Here is a 22,093-nt window from a genome sequence, read left to right on the forward strand (position 1 = left end):
TGAGGGGGTGGGGGGCTAGCGCTGGGACTGGGCTTGGAATGCCAGACTGGATCCAGCTGTGGGGTTGGCTGCCTTCTCTCCCCCATTCCGCCCCCTCCCAGCCACCAGGTGCTCAGGTGAGTAGAGAGCTGGCCCTCAGTCAGGAAGAGGAGGGGGAGGAGGGAGCAAATGGAGAGACAGAGACTGAGGCGTAGGGAAGAGTATGGGCAGGGGAGGGGTGTCGGAAGTTCTAGCTGATCAGATGACCATGCCCCACCCCACCTGGCATTGCCCAGGGAGCAGGTCCAGTGGTCCAGGTACTGGACTAAGAGGGGCAAGCCGCCTGCGCTCCCTTCCCCCACCTCCATGGCCAATGCTCTGGGATGAAATCGGGCCTCAGTTTCCCCTTCAGCAAAAGGAGGCCAATGTAAGGGGACGGTGGGGAGAGGATGAGTGAGGCTGGACAGGAGAATGGGGGCTCCTGTAGCAGCAAGCCCTGAGGCAAGGCTTCAAAGTCCAGCAAGAACTTTCTGGCAGGCTGAGAAGTGGCTGGCAGAATCTCCTTTCTGGAGGTCTGTATGGGCAGGGTCAACTCTGTCCCTTGTCCCCACATTTGCCCCATATCCCACCGTGGGGGCAGGAAGTGTCCTGTGCCTTCCACCCTGGTCAGGATGGGAGAAACTAGGGAACAGGCAGCTCCTTCCAGGCAAAGGGAGAAAGGGCCCTGCACCCACTGCTTTCCAGCAGCAACAGGAGTCCCTCCCTCCGCCCTCCCCTCCTGTCCCTCACATCCCCACCCCTTCCCTCTGTCACTCTCTGGCTGGTTTCATTTGCTCCTCAGACGGTGCGCTCTGCGGTGCCTCTGCCTCCGAAGGCAGAAAATGCTCTTGGGTGAGTGCTGAGGATGCCGGAGCGTGGGGAGGGGGCTCAGACAAGGGTGGGTCTCTCCTCTATCTGCCCTGTCCTCTTCCTGCTACTGCTGGCCCCCAAAAGTTGGCTGTCGAAAGATTCTGGGAGCCAGTTGACTCTTGGTACCTTTTCCCAGGTCCAGGGCTGGGCCGGGGCGGTGGGCGGGGGGGGGGGGGGCGGCATTCTGGCTGGGAACAAAGGCAGGGGTGGGGGTGGCGGGCAGGGCCAGCTAGGAAACTGGAGGTGTTCCCTGCAGGAGGGAGGTGAGCGACACTTTGGGGCAGATGCATGTTCAGGAAGCCTGTGCCAGAGGTTCCTTGTATCAAATCATACCTTCTGCTGCCTCCAAGGGGCTGCCAGGAGCCTCCAAGGAGGGTTGTGTGTGTGCTGGGGGTGGGGAGGGGTGTTGAAAAGAGAGTTATTAATTCAGCAGAGAGAGAGAAGTGGACAGAGAGACAGGCAGAAATCTGAGTGGCTCCTAACTGAGGTCCAGCCACCGTGCTGGGGTCACTGTGCTGCCCCCCACCTTTATCTATGGCACACTGAGGGAGACAGCCCTTATGTTTTAAGGGGTATTTTGGGGAACCCCTTCCATGGGGGCAAGGGCTGGAGGCTGTGGGGCTGGGGCAGAGCTCTTGTGACTGGCCTTGGGGTCTTCCTCCAGCCTGGGGAGAGGGGAAAGTCTGGAACATCAACACGTCCCATCCCAGGTGCTGGGTGACTCTAGAGAATGTGGCTGGGGTGGGAATCCTAAGCCTACAGGGGAGTGGGCAGGCAGGAGATGTTGGATCAACCCTCCCTCCCCTCCCCCCACCTTCCCTGCCTTTGACTCTCTCTCCCTCCCATTTTCTTCACAGAGTTTTTGGTTTCATCTATGATAGGAAGGGTAGCTTCACTATTTGAGGGTGTGTGTGTGTGTGTGTGTGTGTGTGTGCGCGTGCGTGCATGCGTGCGTGCGTGCGTGCGTGTGTGTGTGTGTGTGTGTATGTACCGCCTCAGGGAGGACCCTCTCATCTGCCCCTATGAATTGTGGTGAGGTGAGAGAGAGAGAATCTGAGTTTGGCTACATGAGCTTGTGTCCATGTCTGATGCATTTAATTTTGTAAGGGAGGGTGTGCGCCAGGCACCTACTACCTCTGGGTAAATGTGTCTGTATATGGATCTTCGTATATACGTATCTCTTTGTAACGATACCTGCCGCTGCCTGCCTGTGGTTTCGTAGTATGTGCATATCCCTTAGTAGGGGTCTGGGTGTCCTCGTATGTCTGTCTCTCTGGGTATATGCGGTCTGACTGTGTCTTTGTTGATCTTGCCTGTCTGTGTGTACGTGCATGCTTGTGCGTGGCCTCTGGGTCCGCCTTTGCCCCCAGCCAGCATGGGTATCTGGCCATCTCTGCGTGATACCACCTCTGTACGGGCACACCTCAGTGTGCCAAGATGGACTCATCACGAGGAGATGTGTGTAAGTGTGTGCGTGGTGTTTGTGCCTATTGCCATCTCTGTGGGTGCCCACGGATCTCAGGGTGTGAGTCCCTGTGCTCTTCTGTGTATCTTTCCAAGTGATGGCGAAACAGCAGGATGTGGTTTGCCCAGATCTTCTCCCTTGGGTGGCAGCCAGAGTGATGTTATTTCATAAGACACCTGCTCTGTGCCCCTGCCTCGGCCTCAGGTGGACCCCCAGGGGTGGCCTCTTCTCTGCCACTCTGTTTGTATTTGACCAGAGCAATAACCCACCCTCTTGAGGCAGCCGTCCAATGAGCCGTGGGTCCCAGCCGTGGACCTCTGGCTAGGGTTGGGAGGAGAGGGGCTTAGCGAGGGTGTTCTGCTGCAAAAGACCATCACAGAAGACCTCCCCTCCCCCTCGCACACACATATCTGACCCTATCGTGGGTGCCAGGCTGTGTGGTGCTATCCTGGGGCAGGCTTGGGGTCTGCAGTGTCTCCCTTCATTTGAGCGTACCCACAGCCAGGCGGTCACATGTGTGTGCATGTGACATGACTCATGCATCATCCCAGCGGCCCTGGGGGCCAGGGTTCACTGTGAATGTCAGGAGCAGACGGTGGGTGGCACAGAAGAGCGATGTGGGAAGGGTGCTGGGGGAGTACCCAGACGCCACCGGAGAGGTCCTGACCTCAAATCAACGTGTGTCCTAGGCTTTGTGTGGGGGAAAAGTGTACCCAGTTGGGAGGAGGGGCTGGAAGGCATTTCTGGGTGACTGTGTTGACTGGAGGGAGAGACTAAATCACCAAGTGCCCTGGCACCCCTTCTTCAAATGGCCTCCACACCTAGTTCCTTTGTTCCTCAGACCCATTCCTGTCCTGCCCTTTCCTCCACACCCAGCCATAATTCCCACTTCACAGATGAGGAAACAGGCTCATAGACTAAGTGTACAGCCCAAGGCCTCAGAGTTCAATGTCTCTGGAACTCCAGTGCAGGCCTCTGGACTGCAGGTCTGAGAGGGATGGTCTGCCACAATTCCACATTCCTCCACCTTCTCCTCCCCTCCCCTGGGAACCCACATAGGGGTGAGGGGCTTCTGTGCGTCTGAGAATTCTAGGAAGAGGCCCCTCCTCTCTCCACCAGCCCTCCCCTTCTGGCATCCCCATTACAAATAACTCATTAGATTAAAGATTGAGCTCCCGGCTCCAACACCTCCGGAGGTTCCCCACGAGGCCTGAAGGTCAAAATCCCCAGTATTCACTGCAGAGCCTTCCAGCCGCCGGCACCTCCTCCTCCCCTCCACACCTCCACTCTGCCGTGACTTCGTGAACCTGCCCCGCGCTTTCAGCTTGGGCCAGGCCCACCCACTGCCTGGGATGCCCCTGTCCTGGTGAAACTTCACTTTTCCTGCAGTGAAACCTAATAGACTCTCCCCCGCAGACCTACGGCTTTCCACGCGCTCCTGTGTGATCCCAAAGCATTTTGCTGGTGCCTCCCTAGCGCCCTGTTTGGCTCTCGCCTGTGAGCTCCTCTAAGAACTGACCGGTGCACGTGATGAATGAATGACTCTGTCCCTCCCGCTGGCGGGACACCTTTCCTGAGGTCTCGCCTCCGTCGCTCCGGCTGCAGCGCCCGCAGCGGAGGAGGTCGAGCGCGCGCTGGGCGACAGCCGGGGCAGGTGAGCCCCGGGGCGCCGCCACCCGGCCCGCCACCCCGGCCCTCGCCGGCTGCTGGCGCCTCTTCGCCCCGGTTACCGCTAGTGGCTGCTGTCGCTCAGTGGAGCCCAAGGAGACCGCGGCCAGAGCGTCCACCGCGCAAGATGGTGGCTCCCGAGTCTCCGTGAGTGTGTGCGGCGGGCACGGTGGCCGGGCCGGGCGGGGCGCCCCCTCCAGGAGCTTCGCGGCAGGGGGTGGGAGACGGGTGGGGGCCCTGCGGGCGGGGCAGCGGGGGGGGGGGGGGGCTGCGGGGGGGGGAGGGGAACTCCCCCACCACGCGCCCCCCAGAGGAAGTTCCCCAGCCCTCCGTGTCCGGCCCAGGGCGAGCAGAGAGCCCCTACCTCGCCTGTCCTCCGCCTTGAGCGTGGACCTTCCTAGGGGCTCCCGAAGGGAAGGGGCCCAGAGGGGACTAGGGAGGAGGTTGGGGACTGCCATCCTGGGGCCAGGTGAGCACCGTGTTTGAGGCTGACCTGCCAGGGTGGAATGGGGACCGCAGAACAACCCACAGTCACACCAGGGGCCCCACAAGTTGTGCCAGCTCACGTCCAGGTGGCCAGGGCGTGGAGAGAGAGGTGTGAGGGACCTGGGTCTGACAGGTGCACACCTCTGGTCAGCTTTGGTCATATAGTCACATTTGATTTACACTCCACCCCATCCAGCCTGGTTCCTTCAGGTTGAGGTAGGGAGGGGAATGCCAATGCTTTGGCTGGGTTGCTCTCGAGCAGCACCGTCCAGTAGAACTTTCTGGGATGAAGTAAATGTTGTCTGTCCGGGCCATTTAATACGATAGCCAGTAGCCACGTGTGGCCATTGAGAACTTGCAATGTGGCTAGTGAGACTGAGGAATTGAATTCTAAAATGTTTATCTAATTCTGATGAACAGCCACATGTGACTATTGCTACCATATCTGACAGAGCAGTTTCGGAATCCATCTTCCCATGCTTCCTCCCTACCAATCTTTTGTTCCTTTATCAAAAACATCCCAGGTCCCCTAGTAACTTTATCCCTCTGCAGAATGGGACAGGATAGCCAGTTTCTAGGTATATGGAAGGGACTTGACAAACTTTGGAAGAGTACCACCTTGGACTTGCACCTCTTCCCCATCCTAAGATCCCTTGGGTGGTAGGCTGGATAGGGTCACACAGAATCATGGGATCTTAGGAGGAAGAGAGGTCAAAGGCAGCTGTTTTAGCCACCCAAGAGGTACCCAAGGCTTCACTCCATTGTTCTCTCTGCCCCAAAGCTGGTGCTTCCTTACTCATTCACTCCCGAAATTTTGTGGAGCACCTGCTGGGTGCCAGGCAGTGCTCCCTTCTCTGGGGTCCAGATGTGAACAAGTTGGTTACGTTTCCTGCCCTCAGGAAGCCTGCTTTCTTGAGAGAGAGGGAGACAGAGAGTGGGGGTGGGGGGGAGGATGCCAAGCAACAGAAATGCAGAGAAAATAAGCAGATTTGTAAACTGTGGGGAGTACAATAGAGGAAACAAACAGGAAGCAGCAACAGAAAAGAAGGGGACCTCCTGGGAAGGGATAGAGAAGTCTCCTGGGAAGAGGCGACAACTAAACTAAGACCAGAGAGGAAGTGAAACAGGCAAAGTATTGAGAAGGGAGGATAGAAACATTCTGGAAGAAGGTACAGCATGTGCAAAGGCCCTGGGGATGGGAACCTGGCACTCTGGAGGAACTGAGGGATGTAGCTGGAAGGGAAGAGAGGCACAAGTGGCCACCAGAGAGGTCAGCAATGCCTGGACATTTGGCAGACCTCGAAAGGGATCCTGGCATTGGCCTCAGAGAGCAAGAGGTCATAGAGGGTTTTAGGCAGTATGTTTTAAAAAGCCCCCTCCAGCTGGTATAGGTCCAGATGGCTCAGAGAGGGTTAAGAGTGGGTGGAAACCCAGAGTGCTGTCAGGAAATGACTGCTGTAGTCCAGGCAGGAGATGCAGGTGCCCTGGATGAGGCTGGTGGCAGCGGAGAGAAGAGACAAGTGAGAAGCTGATTGTGGAGATGGAAGTGACAGCACCTGTGGATAGACTGGGTCCAGGATGTGGAAGAGAGCAGGGGCTGAAGGGGCAGGTTTCTGGCCACAGCACCCGGGTAGGAGAGCAGGTATTTCCTGAGCTGGGCTGACTGGGAGAGGAGCATATTTGTAGGGACAGATCGACAATTCCATCTAGACGAGCCAGGAACGTGGTTTGATGGAGAGGTATGGAGCCCAGAGGAATGGCTCAGGCTAGGCTTGTTTATTTCAGGGTGACTGGCAGGGATGGTTCTGAACTTTTTGGACGGTTTTAGGTTAGGAAGAGGAGGAGGAAGTGTCATCAGAGGTGGAGGAGTGCTGATGGGGGAAAGGAAACCCAGGGGACATAGAGTCTTGGAAGCCAAGAGAAAAGCATGTTTCAAAGAGGGTAGGGTGAGCAGTCTAGGGGGAGAGAACTGATGAATTTCACCACACGTAGCAACAGAGAGCACCTTCCCTTGCACTGAACAGGCTACCCCTGGGATTCTGATCATCTGCCCTTGTACTTACCCATTAAATGCTAGGATCCATTGCAGGGTGCTGGGTATATCTGGAGGACAAGACAGTTACCGCTTTCTTGGAGCCCAGAATCATCTAACCCATAGCCTCAGACACATGAGGTTCTTTCATAGGGCCCAAGTAAATCCTTTTAGTCTTTTAAACAACAAACTTGTGCTGAAAGGCATCTGGATGCCCAGCCGTGCATGCCCAGGGACTTAGGAATCCCAAACTGAACAAATGTGATCTTAGCCTTCTGGGAACCAAGTGCAGAGATACACAGAGAGTCCCTGAGTTTACCATATTGTATCACCAAGACCCATGCGCAGAGAATTATGGGAAGCTACAGGATAAGCACCAGCCCCGCCTGGGGGCTGGGGGCAGGGGAGGGCAGGGTGGCAGAGGGGATGCAGAACTGCTCTCCAGGAATGAATGGAGATTAGCCAGGGAATGGGGAGGGATAGGAAACTCCAGGCACAGAGGATGGAGGCAGGAGCAGAGTAACAGCTGGGTGTGTGGGGGGAATGGTAAGCCTTTGGAGCTGCTGGCCGAGCAGACGGGAGCGGCGGGAGGCTGGGGAGGGCCCCGCTGGCTCATGGTGAGGTGTGTAGACTCAGGCAACCATTTAGGATGCCACTGAAGAGGTGGAAGCGAGAGAGGGATCTGTGTCTGAGCTCGCCCTCTGGCTGCTGGGCAAGGGACGAATCTGGGGGCATGCCTGCAGAGGTGGAGGCAGATGTATCATCCAGGTGTCACCAGAGTCTCAGCATGGCCTTTGGGGTCAGGAGGACTTAGATTCTTTTTTGTTTGTTTGTTTGTTTGTTTTAGAGTTACTTTATTATTTTTTTAATTTCATTTTTTATTTTTTAAAATGTACATCCAAATTAGCATCTAGTGCAACAGTGATTTCAGGAGTAGACTCCTTAGTGCCCCTGACCCATTTAGCCCATCCCCCCTCCCGCCACCCCTCCAGTAACCCTCAGTTTGTTCTCCATATTTATGAGTCTCTTCTGTTTTGCCCCCCTCCCTGTTTTTATAAGGAGGGCTTAGATTCTAACTCTGCCTCAGCCTTACTCTAACTTACTGCTCGTGGAACCCTGGGCAAATCACCTGAAGTCCCCAGCCTCGGTTTCCTCCTCTTCAAAATGAGGATGATACCACCCTCAGAGTACTTGCAAGAGGAATCTTGGCTTTCTCATGGAGTCACTGTAAAGTCCTTAGCACAAGGCCCGATGAAGTTCACATCTGACAAATGGTAGTTACTGCTGTCGTTATTAGTAGGCGTGGAGAGGTGGGGACAGGGTCGAAGGACAGTTAGGAAGTTGGCTGGTTTTGGCCGCTGGCTGGACGTGGCCTTCTGGTCCTGAACGGCTCACCTGTCATCGTGCCTGGGGCGGTGGAAGCATGAGCGAGGTACAGGCAAGCAGCTAGCTCCTTTGGTCTGGGGTCTGGCCCCCACTTCTGGGCTTCCCTTCCCAGAACCCCACTATCAGGGAGTGTGTGTAAGTGTGAGTGCGCCCATGTGAACGTTCAGGGAAGGGAGGTCCAGTGAAAACAAAGGACATTCCTTGGTGCTGTGACTCCGGGAGCTCAGCTTTGTGCTAACTTCCTTCTGATGAAATAAGCGATGGTGGACTGGAGAGACTGGCCATCCTCTTGAGTGAGGAGTCAAGGTCTGAGTTTGAGTCCTGGCTCAGTCACGAATTATTCATGGGCCCTGAGAACCGTTGTCACCTGGACTCAGTGCCCTCACCTATAAAATGTGGTTGCATAGATGATGCCAATCTTTTCAGAGCTGAGTTCTGACATGTTCCAGCAGTCAAAGTTAGCCAGTGCCTTGTCCTGGATGGAGGGAGACCCTCAGAGTGGGCTGGGGACCCCCAAACCTCCCCCACTTTGGATAACATTCTATGGCCCTTTGCATGACCCCACCCATTCCCAATAGCCCTTCCCCATTAGGTGCAGTCCACCCGTCAGCTGGGGAGTGCTCTGTGGGCAGCATGAACCCACCGCGGACCCCCTAACGCCTCTCCCTTGTCTCTTTCATCTCCAGTCTCCCACCGGCAGAGCGGGACTAACCGTTCCCAGCTAAGTTAGATGGATGGTCCCCATTAGCCTGGAGCGCTGCTCCCCTCCTCCCCCCACAATTTCCATTGTCAAGGGAGGTGCTGCCGTGTGTGGGGGGAGCCTGGGGGACCAGAGCATTTGGGTGGGGTCGGGGGTGCCCTGCCCCTTGAGCAGGAATGGTACCCCCGGGGAAGAAACCAGCCGGAGAGGCCTCCAACTCCAACAAAAAATGCAAGCGTTATTTTAATGAGCACTGGAAAGAGGAGTTCCCCTGGCTGGACTTCGACTACGAGCGGAAGCTGATGTTTTGTCTCGAGTGCCGCCAGGCCCTGGTGCGGAACAAGCACGGCAAAGCCGAGAACGCCTTCACCGTGGGCACCGACAACTTCCAGCGCCACGCCCTGCTGCGCCACGTGACCTCGGGGGCTCACCGCCAGGCTCTGGCTGTCAACCGGGGCCAGCCCACTTTTGAGGGCCAAGCCGAGGGAGGAGGGGCCTACCCAGACCTGGCCACCACCCCCACCCCCACGGGCGTCAAGGTGGAGGTGGACCCGGCCAAAGTGGCGGTGCTGACCACGGTGTACTGCATGGCCAAGGAGGACGTGCCCGACGACCGCTGCTCTGCCCTGCTTGAGCTGCAGAGGTTCAACCTGTGCCAGGCGCTGCTGGGCACAGAGCATGGCGATTACTACAGCCCCAGGAGGGTGAGGGACATGCAGGTGGGTGGCAGCCAGAGGTGTGGGGGAGGGCTCGAGGAGGGAGGACATGGAGCTGTCTGGGCACAGCGCCAGCATGCCAGGCCCCCGGGCAACAGCCAGAACGCTCCATTCATACCTTCACCCAGCAGAACCTTTCACTGAGGCGTATCATGTGCCAGGCCCTGGGCCAGCTGCTGGGGGCACAGCTTGGAAGAGGCCAGACCAGGCCCTGTCCTCAGGGGCACAGAGGTTTTCCCTCGCTGTCTAGGCCAGAGGTTGCAAGCCTGGAGCCTCGATCGGCCCACAGATACATTTTGTTGATTTTCACAGTGCTTTTGGAAAACCTGAGTTAATTTCCAAGTTAAAAAAAAGAAAGAAAGAAAAAGTGAGAGATTACACATAAAAATGTGGATTTGTGACTTCTGAAAAGCTAGGTCCCTATGCTCTCAGGGCATGAAGAGCAGAGCCGGGGCTTCTCCATTCCCTTTGGTGTATCCCTGGCCCACTTCAAGCCCAGTGCCGCCCATGTGGCCCCAGGGGGCATGCAAGTTGCAGCTCTGTCCTAGGTACCAGTTGTGTGAGTCCTAGGGGCTGGGGTGAGGGTGGGAGAGTTCGATATCCTACAGAGTGATCAATGACAGACAGACAAACGGAGCACACAGTTGGGGTTCTATGTAACTGGGAGGGAACATGTCTATCAGTTAATCCCTGAGCAGCAGAGTGGAGGGAGACTCCCAGGAATAAGGCAGACTAGGGCAATGCCATAAAAGCACACATAAAATGCTATAGAATCTTTATGGTTCCTAAAGCATTTTTACACTTACAAGCACAGCAACATTTGTAATTGCTGACAACCCTTTTTTTTTTTAAAATTATTCATTTTTGAGAGAGAGAGAGAGAGAGCATGAGCAGGGGAGGGGTGGAGAGAGTGGGAGACACAGAATCTGGAGCAGGCTCCAGGCTCTGAGCTATCAGCACAGAACCTGACGCAGGGCTCGAACTGGCAAACCAGGAGATCATGGCCTGAGCCAAAGTCAGACGCCTAACTGACTGAGCCACCCAGGCGCCCCAACTGATAGCAACCTTTTAAGAGCTTAGAGGCAGGCAGTGGCCTGATTTCAGAGCTGAGGAAACTGAGGCTCAGAGAGGTGAAATAACTTGCCCAAGATCACACAGCCAGTAAGATGCAAAGCTAGGATTGGTCTGTCTGCCCCCAAGGTCTGTGCCCTTTCTTTCCCCAGTACTGCTGCCTCCCCTTTGCAGGAGGAGCCTAACTCTGTCCCTTCCTTTCTCTCCCTGGCTGTCCCAGGTGGCCATTGCCAGTGTCTTGCACACAGAGGCCTGCCAGCGCCTGAAGGCATCCCCATATGTGGGGCTGGTGTTGGACAAGACCAGGGACTGGCCCGAGTCCCACAGTCTGGCCTTGTTTGCCACTTCGGTGTCCCCCTGTGATGGCCAGCCTGCTACCACCTTCCTGGGCAGTGTGGAGCTACAGGAGGGTGAGGCCACCGCTGGCCAACTCCTGGACATCCTGCAGGCCTTCGGCGTGTCTGCACCCAAGCTGGCCTGGCTCAGCTCGAGCCTCCCCAGTGACCGCCTTGGGCGTGTGGGCCCACAACTCCGGGCCGCCTGCCCGCTGCTCACCGAACTACACTGCCTCCCTGGCCGGACAGATCCCGAGCCCCCTGCCTACCTAAGCGAATATGAAAGTGTGCTGGATGCCCTATTCCGCCTCCACGGTGGCCCCAGTTCTCACATGGTCCCTGAGCTGCGGGCAGCACTGGACCTTGCAGCTATTGACTTGGCAGGACCGCGGCCAGTGCCCTGGGCCTCCTTGCTGCCTATCGTGGAAGCAGTGGCTGAGGCTTGGCCTTGCCTGGTGCCCACACTGGAGGCCTCTGCTCCAGCCTCCCCTACAGCCAGGGCACTGGCCCTCGCCCTGCGCCAGTTCACCTTCGTGGCCTTCACCCACCTGCTGCTGGACACTCTGCCATCCATGCAGAAGCTCACCCTTGTCCTGCAGCCTGAAGAGCCGGACTTGGCCTTGTTGCAACCCCTGGTGATGGCAGCCGCAGCCTCCCTCCAAGCCCTGCGCAGCTCGGGTGGGGCGCGCCTCCAGGGCTTCCTGCAGGAGTTGGCGTCCTCCAGCTCTGACTTGGGCGGTGGGCGCTGCACCTACCGCGGCGTGGAGCTGGTCGGCTACTCCGAGGCTGCGGTGCGGGGCTTGCAGCGGCTGCGGGGGGCCTTCCTAGACTCCATGCGGCGGGGACTGCGGGACTCCTACCCCGGGCCCTCGCTGGACGCCGTGGCCGCCTTCGCGGCGATCTTCGACTCGCGCGGTTACCCGCAGGCCCCCGAGGAGCTGGGCGCGCACGGCGAGGGGGCACTGCGGGTGCTGCTGCGCGCCTTCGCCCCCGCCGTGGTGCGCCAGAGGGCGCTGGGCGACTTCGCGCTCTTCAAGCGCGTGGTGTGCAGCCTCGGGCGGCTGGGCCCGCGGGCCTTGTGCGCCAAGCTGGCCTGCGAGCGCTCCGAGCTGCACGAGCTCTTCCCGGACTTCGCCGCCCTTGCCGCCCTGGCCTTGGCGCTGCCCGCGGGCGCCGGCCTCCTGGACAAGGTGGGCCGCAGCCGGGAGCTGCGGTGGTGGGGGCAGAGCGGGGCAGGGGAAGGCCGGGGCCGCCCGGCGGTGAAGATCGCAGTGGATGGGCCCCCGCTGCACGAGTTTGACTTTGCACTCGCCGTGGAGTTCTTGGAGAGTGGGTGGGCGGAGGGGCTCCTGGGGTCACAGCTCACGTGAGGGCGGCCCCCTTCCCTCCGCCCAGACAGCCTGGGGCCCTGAGCACTCTAGGGGCCAAGACAGACTCTAGGTGACCGTGCTGCACCCAAGCTGACCCCCTAACTGTGGCCTTCCAACCACCTGCCCTGTGCTTCCTCCGCTCCACGCTGAGTACTAACCCAGCCCCGTGGGCTGTGGAGGAAGGGCTGTGTCGAGGGGGTCCTGGGCGAGCCCACGGAGATGCTGGGTTTGGGGACACCCTCAGTATCACTCCTGCCCTTGCCAGAGTTTGGGGAGGAGTAGCTCACCATTTTCCCTCTGGACCCAGCCCAGGTTTGGGCCATAGAAAAGCTGAGGAGTCTTGGTTGGAGGGAGAAAGGAAGACTGGGTCTGAGGGATTGAGGGAAAGGGGAATGGGTCCTTGGCTGTTAGCTCCCTGCCTGGCAGCATCTCTTCTCTTCAGATAGGACTAGACGGCAGATGACTTCCTTGGTGTCGACACAGCACAGCACCCTCTCTGTGCACAAGCTACCAGTTCAAGGGAGGTGGGGGTGGTGCCCTACCTCCCCACCCACTGGTAGGCTGCCTATATGTGGCTGTGTATATAGATATACACATCTACAAATGTAAAATAAATCTATCCTATCTTGCATATCTTTAACACACAAAAAATCGAAAAGGACTTCTTCCGGCTTTGCAATGACAGAGTCCAGAAAAGTTTCAACGGACTGCATTTATTTCTAATGTTTTTCTTCCTCAAAGTCTGGTTGCTCCCCAAAGTTCTGAGCCTTCCCCCGCCCTTGCCTCAGACCTTTAAGACCAAAGACTGTAAAACCACAGGGCTGGAAGGGCCAACTCTGAGGACCAGCCTCGGGCCACACCCAGGAGCTGGAGGGCTTTTTGCCTCCCGGGAGAAGGAGTTGGGGCCTCGCCAGAGCTGGGGGGGGAGGGGGGGGAGGACACATCCCTTCAGATTCCAATGGGTTTCCCATCCCCTCTGTCAGCCTTGCTGTGACTGTGTGGGCATTAGTGAGAGGGGTTTGGGTTTAACTTGCAATAAACTGGAAACCCAGTGCATCTCGCAGTCTCCATGGTGCTGTGTGTGTGTCAGGACTCCTCTGGCCTGGGATTCATGGGGTACTTCTGCTACCTCTATAGGGGATGGGAGGGGCATCCTCCTGGACTGGGAACCACAAACTGTGGGCTTCTGCTCCCCCGGTTGTGGAGAGGAGAGGCACAGAAATGGGCGGTAATTGCCCTGGGCTTAGCCAGTGCTACTTTGTGAAGAGGGAGACAGGAGTTTCTGTCCCAGCTCCACACCGGAGAAGCCCATCAGCCTCTTTTTCCGGCTGTGGAGGTAGATGTGAGCCCCATGGCTCCCCATTTCAGACCCTGCCCTTCTTCCTCCTGCAGCAGGCCCGGCCTCCAGCGCCCCCAGCCCCCTGCTGGCCTCCCTGCCCCTGCCTGCCAGGCCTCTGCAGCCCCCGCTGGACTTCAAGCACTTGCTCGCCTTCCACTTCAATGGCGCCACCCCGCTCAGTCTCACCCCCAACTTCAGCACGGTACGGGCTGGGCTGGCGGGTGGGGGCATGCGGCCAAGCTTGGGGTGGGCAGGGAAGGTGGGCTCAGAGGGGCTGGCTCTCAGAAGCTGGGTATAAGTAGAAACGACATCCCCAAGAGTGACTAGGTGCCCCCCAAACGGGGACCCCTGGCCCAGCTTTTCCTTAGGCCAGGGAATGAGGATGGTTCCAGTAACACCTGCTGGGCCTGTCGTCTGTAGGTTATACTTGAATTTTTGTATAGGGACATCTATGGGTGATCTGTGTACGTCTGTGTGCATTTGGGGTATGCCCTTCTATTTTAGTCTATGTGTCTGTGGGTCTTTGTGTGTTCCTTGTGGTTGTGAATGTGTGTGTGTGTGTGTGTGTGTGTGAGTGTGTGTGTTTGTAAACATCTCTTTGTGCCTGGGTCCTTGTATGTAATTAATGTGTATGCCTGTGTATCTGAGAGATATTTTTGTGTCTTTGTGTCAACTCTGTATGTGTTTGATGTGTGTGACCTCTGAGCGTGTGTGTGTTTGTGTGGTTTGGGTGATTGTGTGTCTATGCACGCGTGCCATCCGTATGCATGTGAGTGTGTATCTTTCTGCATGGCTCTGTGATTTGTAACTGCCTGTAGGCTTATGTGCTATGTGTGTGTATACCAGTCTGTGTATTTCCATGTGTGCATGTGTGTGAATGAAAGTGTAGGGAGCATGAATTTTACTTCACTCCATGAGTGATAAGGAGTAACTCCCTGCTTTCTTTAATTCTGGAAAATCAAATGTAATCATCAAGGAGCCCACCCTACCTGACAAGATGGTGGGAAATTCAGTCTCAGTCACTCTTTGGAGCCCCTTTCCAACCTCCAAGGTCACACAGAGATCTGAAGGAGCCTGAGTCCTTTGGGGAGGGTCCCCTGTTCTTCAGTCCCCTCTGTCACTTGCTGACACACTCACTGTTCATGCACACAGTCCCTTGGGAGTGGGTAAAGCTTCTGTCGCCCTCCTCGGTGGGGGCCCTGCTGGCCATTCTCCTGTCCTCTGCCTTCCCCCCAGCCCTCGGTGCTGTTAGGTGAGGGTTAGAACCTCTTTCTGTTCTCAGGAAAGTTTCTGAAGGCATGCTTTTTTCTCAAAGCCTCTGTTCTCTTCTCTCAGGAAGGTTGAGAAAGTTCCTCTTGATAAGCAAGCCGAGACCACTTCTGCTGTTGGTCCAACAAGCCAGGCCCTGAGAAAAGGGAACAGGAAGTCTTGGTTTGATAGAAGAGAAAAAAAAATAGTTAAAATAAGGAAAAGGGAAAAAGAAACCACACAAATTAATGTTCCAAAGAAATGATCCTGCTGCTCAGGGAACCTTCTGGCCTCCATGTGCTGCTGCCTGTCCTTTCCCGGCCCCTCACCTGCCCCAGCCCTGCTCTCACTCCCCTTCTCAGGCCCTGTGACAGTGGCAGAGCTGATGAGATCAGCCTTCTCTGTCCCAGCCCATGGGCCCAGCGCAAAGCTGGGTTGTGGGACAGGATTTCCCACAGAAGACCCTTTGTCCCTTCCCTGCTTCTCCCTGCCTCTAACTCTGTCCCAATAGTTGTGATTCTTGTGAATGAGGAAAACAACAACAACAACAAACCAGAGACCAGAGGGGCTGCAAGAGATGCCAAGGTGATCACCAGGACATGGTTCTGTTTCTCCCGATCATGGAGGCCACCCTGGCCGTCCCACTGCCTCCAAGCAGAAACCCGGGGAAGAGATTGTTTGTGTGTCTCCTATCCACAAGGATGGGGAAGTTCTTCCTACGGCCTGATTCCTGCCCTCCTCAATAGTCTCTAGTTTTTGGCATTTTGCACTGCCCCTCCCCCCACCAAGCCGACCCCAGAGTTATTGTGCCCTCCCACCCCCTTCACAGATGGACCCAATCCAGAAAGCTGTCATCAGCCACACGTTTGGGGTCCCCTCCCCTCTGAAGAAGAAGCTCTTCATTTCCTGTAACATCTGTCACCTGAGGTTCAACTCAGCGGTGAGAGGGAGTAGTGGAAACAGATTGGGGAGGAGGCTGGGCAGGGAGGGGGCTGGACAGTGGCTTCCGGGGTCTTTCCTGGAGGAATAAGGCCGGCAAAGGGACTGGGGTCCATATTTTCTGTCCCTGGGTGCAGAAGAGGCACTCCTGGTCCTTTACCCATCCCACCCTCTCCTCTCCCCAAATTCCTCTGCCTCTTCCCTCCCTCTCTAGTGGTCCTGGGACTCCATTTCCCTCCCGCTTCTCTCCTGTGTCCTGGATCCTTCTGCAAGAGAGAAGACTGACCTTTCCTGCTCTGGGTCCCAAGGGACACCATCAGCTCTTGGTCTGGAGCTGAGTTCTTAAAGCATCTGACAGTTAACGTGTTGAACGTTTTCATGCCCATCATCTTAATTAGTTCTCATGACACCTTGTTAGATGGATAGAGGCCCTGTTATCATCCCCACTTTTCAGATGAGGAAAATGAGCCTCAGAGACGTTAAGTGACTTGTCCGAGGTCACACAGCTGGTGAGTAGCAGAGCTGAGATTTGAGCCCAGGCCTGGCTGACCCCAAGGCCCACATACTTTCCACCACAGCCTGCCCCTAGATAGTGGAGAAGCCTCATTCTGGCCTCCCAGGGAAGATTTACCTTCTATCTGGACAACTGTGGGGCTTGGAGAGATCTGCTCTGGTGAAAGGGTCTAGGGAGGGGCCATGGGGGCCTGTCTTTCCTATACTTGGGAGCAACAAGCAGGGACCCCTAGGTGAAGGGGGGAGGACACGAACAGGCCAGATTCAGGGGTTTCCTCCAGGCTTTCAGGTTATATGAACCTTATAAGAGATGGACAGAAAGACCTCGCTTTGAGGGAAGGACCATGTCTTCTCCATGCTGGGCTCCTGGCACAGAGCCTGGCAAAGAGCGAATGCTCAACAACTATTTGCTGAAAAACTGAACAAAGAGATGAATGTTCTGGGGTGCACATACCCGAAGCATGAGGACTGCTCTATTTTTTCCATTTGTGCATTTTTGAACCTGGTAACTAACATCGTTGAGCACGTGCTGTATGTACTAGGCCCCTGTCATTCATGTTCTCTTTTTAATTCTCACAACCCTTCAAGGTCAGTATTGTCATCACAAAGTTTACAAGTCAGCAAAATGAGGCTCAGAGAAGTGAGGCGATTTGCCCAGGGATGCACAGTTCATCAAGTGGCTGAGACAGAATTTGAAGCCAGAGGCTGCTTGCCTGGAGGTTCATGTATGAGAATGAGTTCTGTAAACCTCAAGGCCACACAAATGCTGTGATGACAAGGATTCACCTCTTGTCTGCCCAGAGCCCTGTCCCCTCTGACCTGCCCCCTGCCCCTTGCCAGCTCATGGATGGGGCATGTGGACTCAGCAAAAAATGGTGACCCCGAGTCCTCCCCTCCCCAGAACCAAGCTGAAGCACATTACAAAGGCCACAAACATGCCAGAAAACTCAAGGCTGTCGAAGCCGCCAAGAGCAAGCAGAGGCCACAAACCCTGGCCCGGGATGGGGTGCTGGTGTCCCCCACCCTGACTCCAGCCAGTGGATCCCCTGGAGAGCCGCACAGCAAAGGTCAGTCCTGAACTCTTCTCCCCTCTCCCCAATCCAAATCTGGTTTCTGGCGAGGGGTTGGGAGATTTCTGCATATTATTATTACTTTTAAAACGTTTATTCATTTTTTTGAGACACACGTGCGCACGCGCACATGCACACGCACACACACACACACACACACACACACACACAGAGTTGAGTGGGGGAGGGGCAGAAAGAGAAGGAGACACAGAACCTGAAGCAGGCTTCAGGCTCTGAGCTCTCAGCACAGAGCCCGATGTGGGGCTCGAAGTCATGAACTGTGAGATCATGGCCTGAGCCGAAGTCGAACACTTAACTGACTGAGCCACCCAGGCGCCCCTGCATATTGTTACTATTTTTGCGTGTGTTGGGGTATTCCATACATACAGAAAAAGGCACACATCACAAGTGTTGAGCTCGATGAATTTTCCCAGTCTGAATATACCAAGATCAAGAAACAAGCACCCAGAAGCCCTCCTTGGTCCCCTCCGGGTGACCACCTTGTTGTAGTAGCTTCCTAGGCTACCATAATCAATGACTGCAAACTCGGTGGCTCAAGTCAGAAGTTTGAAATCCAAGTGTTGATGGGGTTGATTCCTTCATGGGGGCTCAGATGGAGAGTCTGTCCCGTGCCTGTCTTCTAGTTTCTGGCACTTGTTGCCAAGCCGTGGCGTTCCTTGGTTTGTAGATGCATCCCTCCAATCTCTGCCTGTGTCTTCACATCACGTTCTCCCCGTGTCTCTGTGTCTCCATGTGGTCTTCTTATAAGGACACCAGTCATTGGATTGGGGCACACCCCAGTCCACTGTGATCTCATCTTAACTACTTAACATCTGCACAGACCCTGGTTCCAAAGATCACATTCTGGGGTTTCATGCAGATGTGAATTTTGGGGTGATGCTAATCAACCACTTGAATTCAACCACCCTCCCCCAGGTGATCCTGACTTTTCTTGCCATCGATCCGTTGCACCTGGTTTTGGTGAATCCTGTCGCATGGAACTTTTGTGCCTGGCCTCTTCCATGCTGTTGCATACAGCTGTGGTTTGCCATTTTTATTGCTGTGTAGTGTTCCATTTAATGACCGTACAACGCTGTCTTTTTTTTTTTTTAAGTTTTTTTGTTTTGAGGGGAGCCTGGCTGGCTCAGTCAGTTAAGCGTCTGACTGCGGCTCAGGCCACGATCTCAAGGTTCATGGGTTCGAGCCCTGCATTGGGCTTTGTGCTGACAGCTCAGAGCCTGGAGCCTGCTTCGGACTCTGTGTCTCCCTCTCTCTCTGCCCCTCCCCCCACTCATGCTCTGTCTCTCTCTCTCTCTTTCAAAAATAAACATTAAAGAAATTTTATTTTATTTTTTTTTAACGTTTATTTATTTTTGAGACAGAGAGAGACAGAGCACGAATGGGGGAAGGTCAGAGAGAGAGGGAGACACAGAATCCGAAACAGGCTCCAGGCTCCGAGCGGTCAGCACAGAGCCCGACACAGGGCTTGAACTCCTGGACTGTGAGATCATGACCTGAGCCGAAGTCGGACGCTTAACCGACTGAGCCACCCAGGCGCCCCTAAAGAAATTTTAAAAATATATATTTTTGTTTTTAAAGTAATCTCCATACCCAGCATGGGACTTGAACTCACAACCCCGAGATCAAGAGTCGCCTGCTCTACTGACTGAGCCAGTCAGGTTCCCCTCTCTTTTTTTGGTTAAATCTATTCTCCTGTTGATGGATTTTTGGACAGTTTCCAGTTTTATGCTATTGCGAATAGTGCTCTATGAATATAACAGCACATCTTATTGGCAACTTCCGCTTATTTAACAGTTAGCAAAGAACTGTAAAGTATCGGGGCTGTGAGGTCTATCTGAGACCACTCTGTCCAACTCTACATTTTCAGATGGGGAAGCTGAGGCCTAAAGAGGCCCAAGTCTGCCCAGTGAGTTGGTGGGAGAATGGAGTCTGGAACCCACTGCTGGTCATCCCGACACCAGGGATGCTTCCACTCTGCCATGCCACCCCCAATATGTCACTACTTAAAATCATGGCCTCCAGATGATTCTAACCCGATGCGTTCGATCTCCCCAGCTGTTCCTGCAGCCCCACCCCCTGGCCTCCAACTCCAGCCACCGCTGACTCTGGACCCCACGCCGAGGGAGCCGGCTCACTCAGATCTCTTGGATGCTGCCTCCTCTTCCTCTTCTTCCTCCTGCCCACCCTGCTCCCCAGAGCCTGGGAGAGAGGCGCCAGGGCCTGAGCCCGCAGTGGCTGCTGTGGGAAACGGTGTGAACGGGGAGGGCAGGAGCGAGAAGGGGCGCCTCTATTGCCCCACGTGCAAGGTGACAGTGAACTCCGCCTCCCAGCTTCAGGCTCACAACACAGGTCAGTGCCGGGCCCCTCTCCCTCCCCCACTACCCTCACCCCCGAGTCCAGGGAGGAGTGGGGCAGGGAGACTCCCTCCACAGCTGCAGGCAGGCTGGAGTTTCTGGGCACTTTGCCCAAGGGCTTCATGACAGAGGTGTTGTGTTCAGCTGTGATTGGGTGGGCATTTGGGGTCCTCCCACTAATGCTTGAGGCGGGAGAATTGGGAAGAGAAGTCTGTGGCAGCAGGAACTGAAGGGTCGCTGGGAGAAGGCAGGAAGGTCCTCCACCATCTATCTTAGACCCAGAAGGAAAGCACTGAGATAGGAGCAAAGGGAAGCCACAAGGCTCCCCTGCAGGGAGGCGTTCTGGGGAGGCTGGGGGTGGGGGGGACAAGAGAAGCTGGGAGGCCCCGGCGGAGGTGGGGAAGAGAACGCTCAGGTGGCTGGAGGGGAGAGCGTGTGCATGCGGCTTAAGGGGGCAGCCAGCATGACCTGGTTCAGAGGCATCTCCCCTGCCCTGGAGCCCTTCTTGGGTGCTGACAGGCTGGGGCTGTCGTTCCTTCTCTCTCAGGAGCCAAGCACCGGTGGATGGTGGAAGGTCAGCGAGGTGCTCCTCGAAGGGGCCGGGGCCGCCCTGTGCCCCGGGGAGGCGGACACAAGGCCAAGAGAGTGGCAGGGGGCCAGGGCGGCCGACAGGGGCCCAGCCCCCCCTTTCACTGTGCCCTATGTCAGCTCCAGGTCAATTCGGAGACCCAACTCAAGCAGGTGGGAGAAACCAGAGCAGGGCTGAGGGGTGGGACCGGTCCCAGGTGACAGGAGGGAGCCAGGGAGGAAGAAGAGGGAGGCTGGAGGGGCAGTGGGCTCCTGGAGGGGCCAAGGCTGGGTCTCACCTCCCCTTCCCACGGTGATACCCAGTAGGTGTGCGTCTGACGTGTGACTCATGGGTGAGGAAGGGTTAGCTAGTGGAAGATGATAGAGTCATCTAGGGGTCCTTGGGCTTCCTTATCCTGTTGCCAGTTTGTCTGTCTGTCCATTAGCACCTGAGCAGCAGGAGGCACAAAGACCGCCTGGCTGGGAAGCCCCCCAAGCCCTCCAGCCAGCACAGCAAGCTGCAGAAACATGCAGCGCTGGCTGTGAGTATCCTCAAGGTATCTGTCTCCCGGCGACAGGGCTGGGCCCTGGGTCAAGAGGGGAGAGGATGGGCCAGAAGGGCAAGCTGGGGGGGACTGGTGGGGACTGGTGGGGGTGGGGCAGGAAGGAAGCCACCCCCCCTTTAAGGCTGCCTGGGCAGAGAGTTGGGCTGGGGTTTTGGACCATCTTGGGATCTGCCCAGTGGAATTTCCGGGGAGGTGGACCGAGGATAGTAATCTCTGGGTCAAGAGCGAGGAGTGGGCGTGCATCTCCTAGAGACCATCTCTGCCCCCACCCCCCATAGCCTCCTTCCTCTGGGCAGGAAGACAGGTGCTGGAGAAAGCCCTTTGGAATGATGTTTTGGGGGTGGGAAGGGTTTAGGTTTGGAACCCTAAAAGGCACGTCTTTCCTGCAACAGAACGCCCAAGGATGGGGCCCCGGGAGGGCTGGGATTTTCCTGGGTCAGACTGTGTCCATTCTCTCTCTCCTCTGCAGTCGAAGCTAGCCTTGCAGAAGCAACTCACCAAGACACTTGCAGCCCGCTTCCTGCCCAGCCCGATCCCCGCCGCTGCCGCAGCCATCTGTGCGCTGCCAGGGCCCCTGGCCCTCAGGCCTGCCCCCACAGCAGCCACCACCCTCTTCCCAGCTCCCATCCTGGGCCCGGCTCTGTTTCGCACCCCAGCAGGAGCCGTCCGCCCTGCCACAGGGCCCATCGTCTTTGCCCCCTACTAGGCTTCCTGGGGAGGCCGGGGCTTGGCACCCAGCAGTCGCTGTCCTTGCCTCCTTTTCCCGAGATGCCTCAGTTTCCTCCATCCCCTAGGAGACTGCTATTTACAGCCAAAGCTTCCTGCCCAATCTAGGAAGAGCTGGGCTACTTTTAAGGGCAGCTGCCCTTTGCCCAGTCTGGACTACGGATTCAACTACAACCCTCCTGGCCCAAGACCTTCCAACCCTCCTCTCCCCAGCCTCCTCAGGCTGGCACTGGGCTCCCCTGCATTGCCCAGCCTGATTTGCAGGGAGCAAACTGAGAAATCCCAAAGATCTATGCAAAATCCTAGCCCCAGCCCCATGGTGCTCTCATTTCCCCCACCTGAGACCTAGAACCCCATGGTCAGAGGTCCTAGGAATCTTAACTTTGAGCCTGGCAAGAAGTCTAGAGAAGAGGCCCTCTCCATTCACTGGACTCTCTGGAGAATCACTGGAGGTGGCAGATGGGGTCTCAAGCTGGACAGGGTTCAAGGCTATCTGGACAAGGTGACCCTGGGGGAGTGGAAAAAGACTGTGGAGGAGAAAGGAGGGGGGGGGCAGGGAGCAAAGCCAGGGTGGGGCTGGGGCTGAGAGATTTTGGGGTTCCTCTGCTGTGATCAGACAGGGCTGGGAGAGGG

General features: G+C 56.4%; 2 protein-coding genes across 2 annotated transcripts; both read left to right on the top strand.

The window, feature by feature from the left end:
- Window positions 1-2,340: 2,340 nt before the first annotated feature.
- Window positions 2,341-12,127, top strand: CUNH17orf113 (chromosome unknown C17orf113 homolog). Its single transcript, XM_047845951.1, has 4 exons — window positions 2,341-2,354; window positions 4,118-4,168; window positions 8,612-9,344; window positions 10,633-12,127. Exons 3-4 carry the CDS (start codon window positions 8,802-8,804, stop codon window positions 12,115-12,117), a joined length of 2,028 nt encoding a protein of 675 aa, XP_047701907.1. The 5' UTR covers window positions 2,341-2,354; window positions 4,118-4,168; window positions 8,612-8,801; the 3' UTR covers window positions 12,118-12,127.
- Window positions 12,128-12,829: 702 nt separating this feature from the next.
- On the top strand, window positions 12,830-21,932 carry ZNF385C (zinc finger protein 385C). Its single transcript, XM_047845952.1, has 8 exons — window positions 12,830-13,233; window positions 13,510-13,658; window positions 15,534-15,644; window positions 17,058-17,223; window positions 19,303-19,596; window positions 20,149-20,342; window positions 20,615-20,725; window positions 21,204-21,932. The coding sequence occupies exons 1-8, from the start codon at window positions 12,840-12,842 to the stop codon at window positions 21,438-21,440; spliced, it is 1,656 nt and encodes a 551-aa protein (XP_047701908.1). The 5' UTR covers window positions 12,830-12,839; the 3' UTR covers window positions 21,441-21,932.
- Window positions 21,933-22,093: the final 161 nt, after the last annotated feature.

The sequence above is a fragment of the Prionailurus viverrinus genome, unplaced genomic scaffold (assembly GCF_022837055.1).
Source record: "Prionailurus viverrinus isolate Anna unplaced genomic scaffold, UM_Priviv_1.0 scaffold_35, whole genome shotgun sequence".
Lineage (NCBI taxonomy): Eukaryota > Metazoa > Chordata > Mammalia > Carnivora > Felidae > Prionailurus > Prionailurus viverrinus.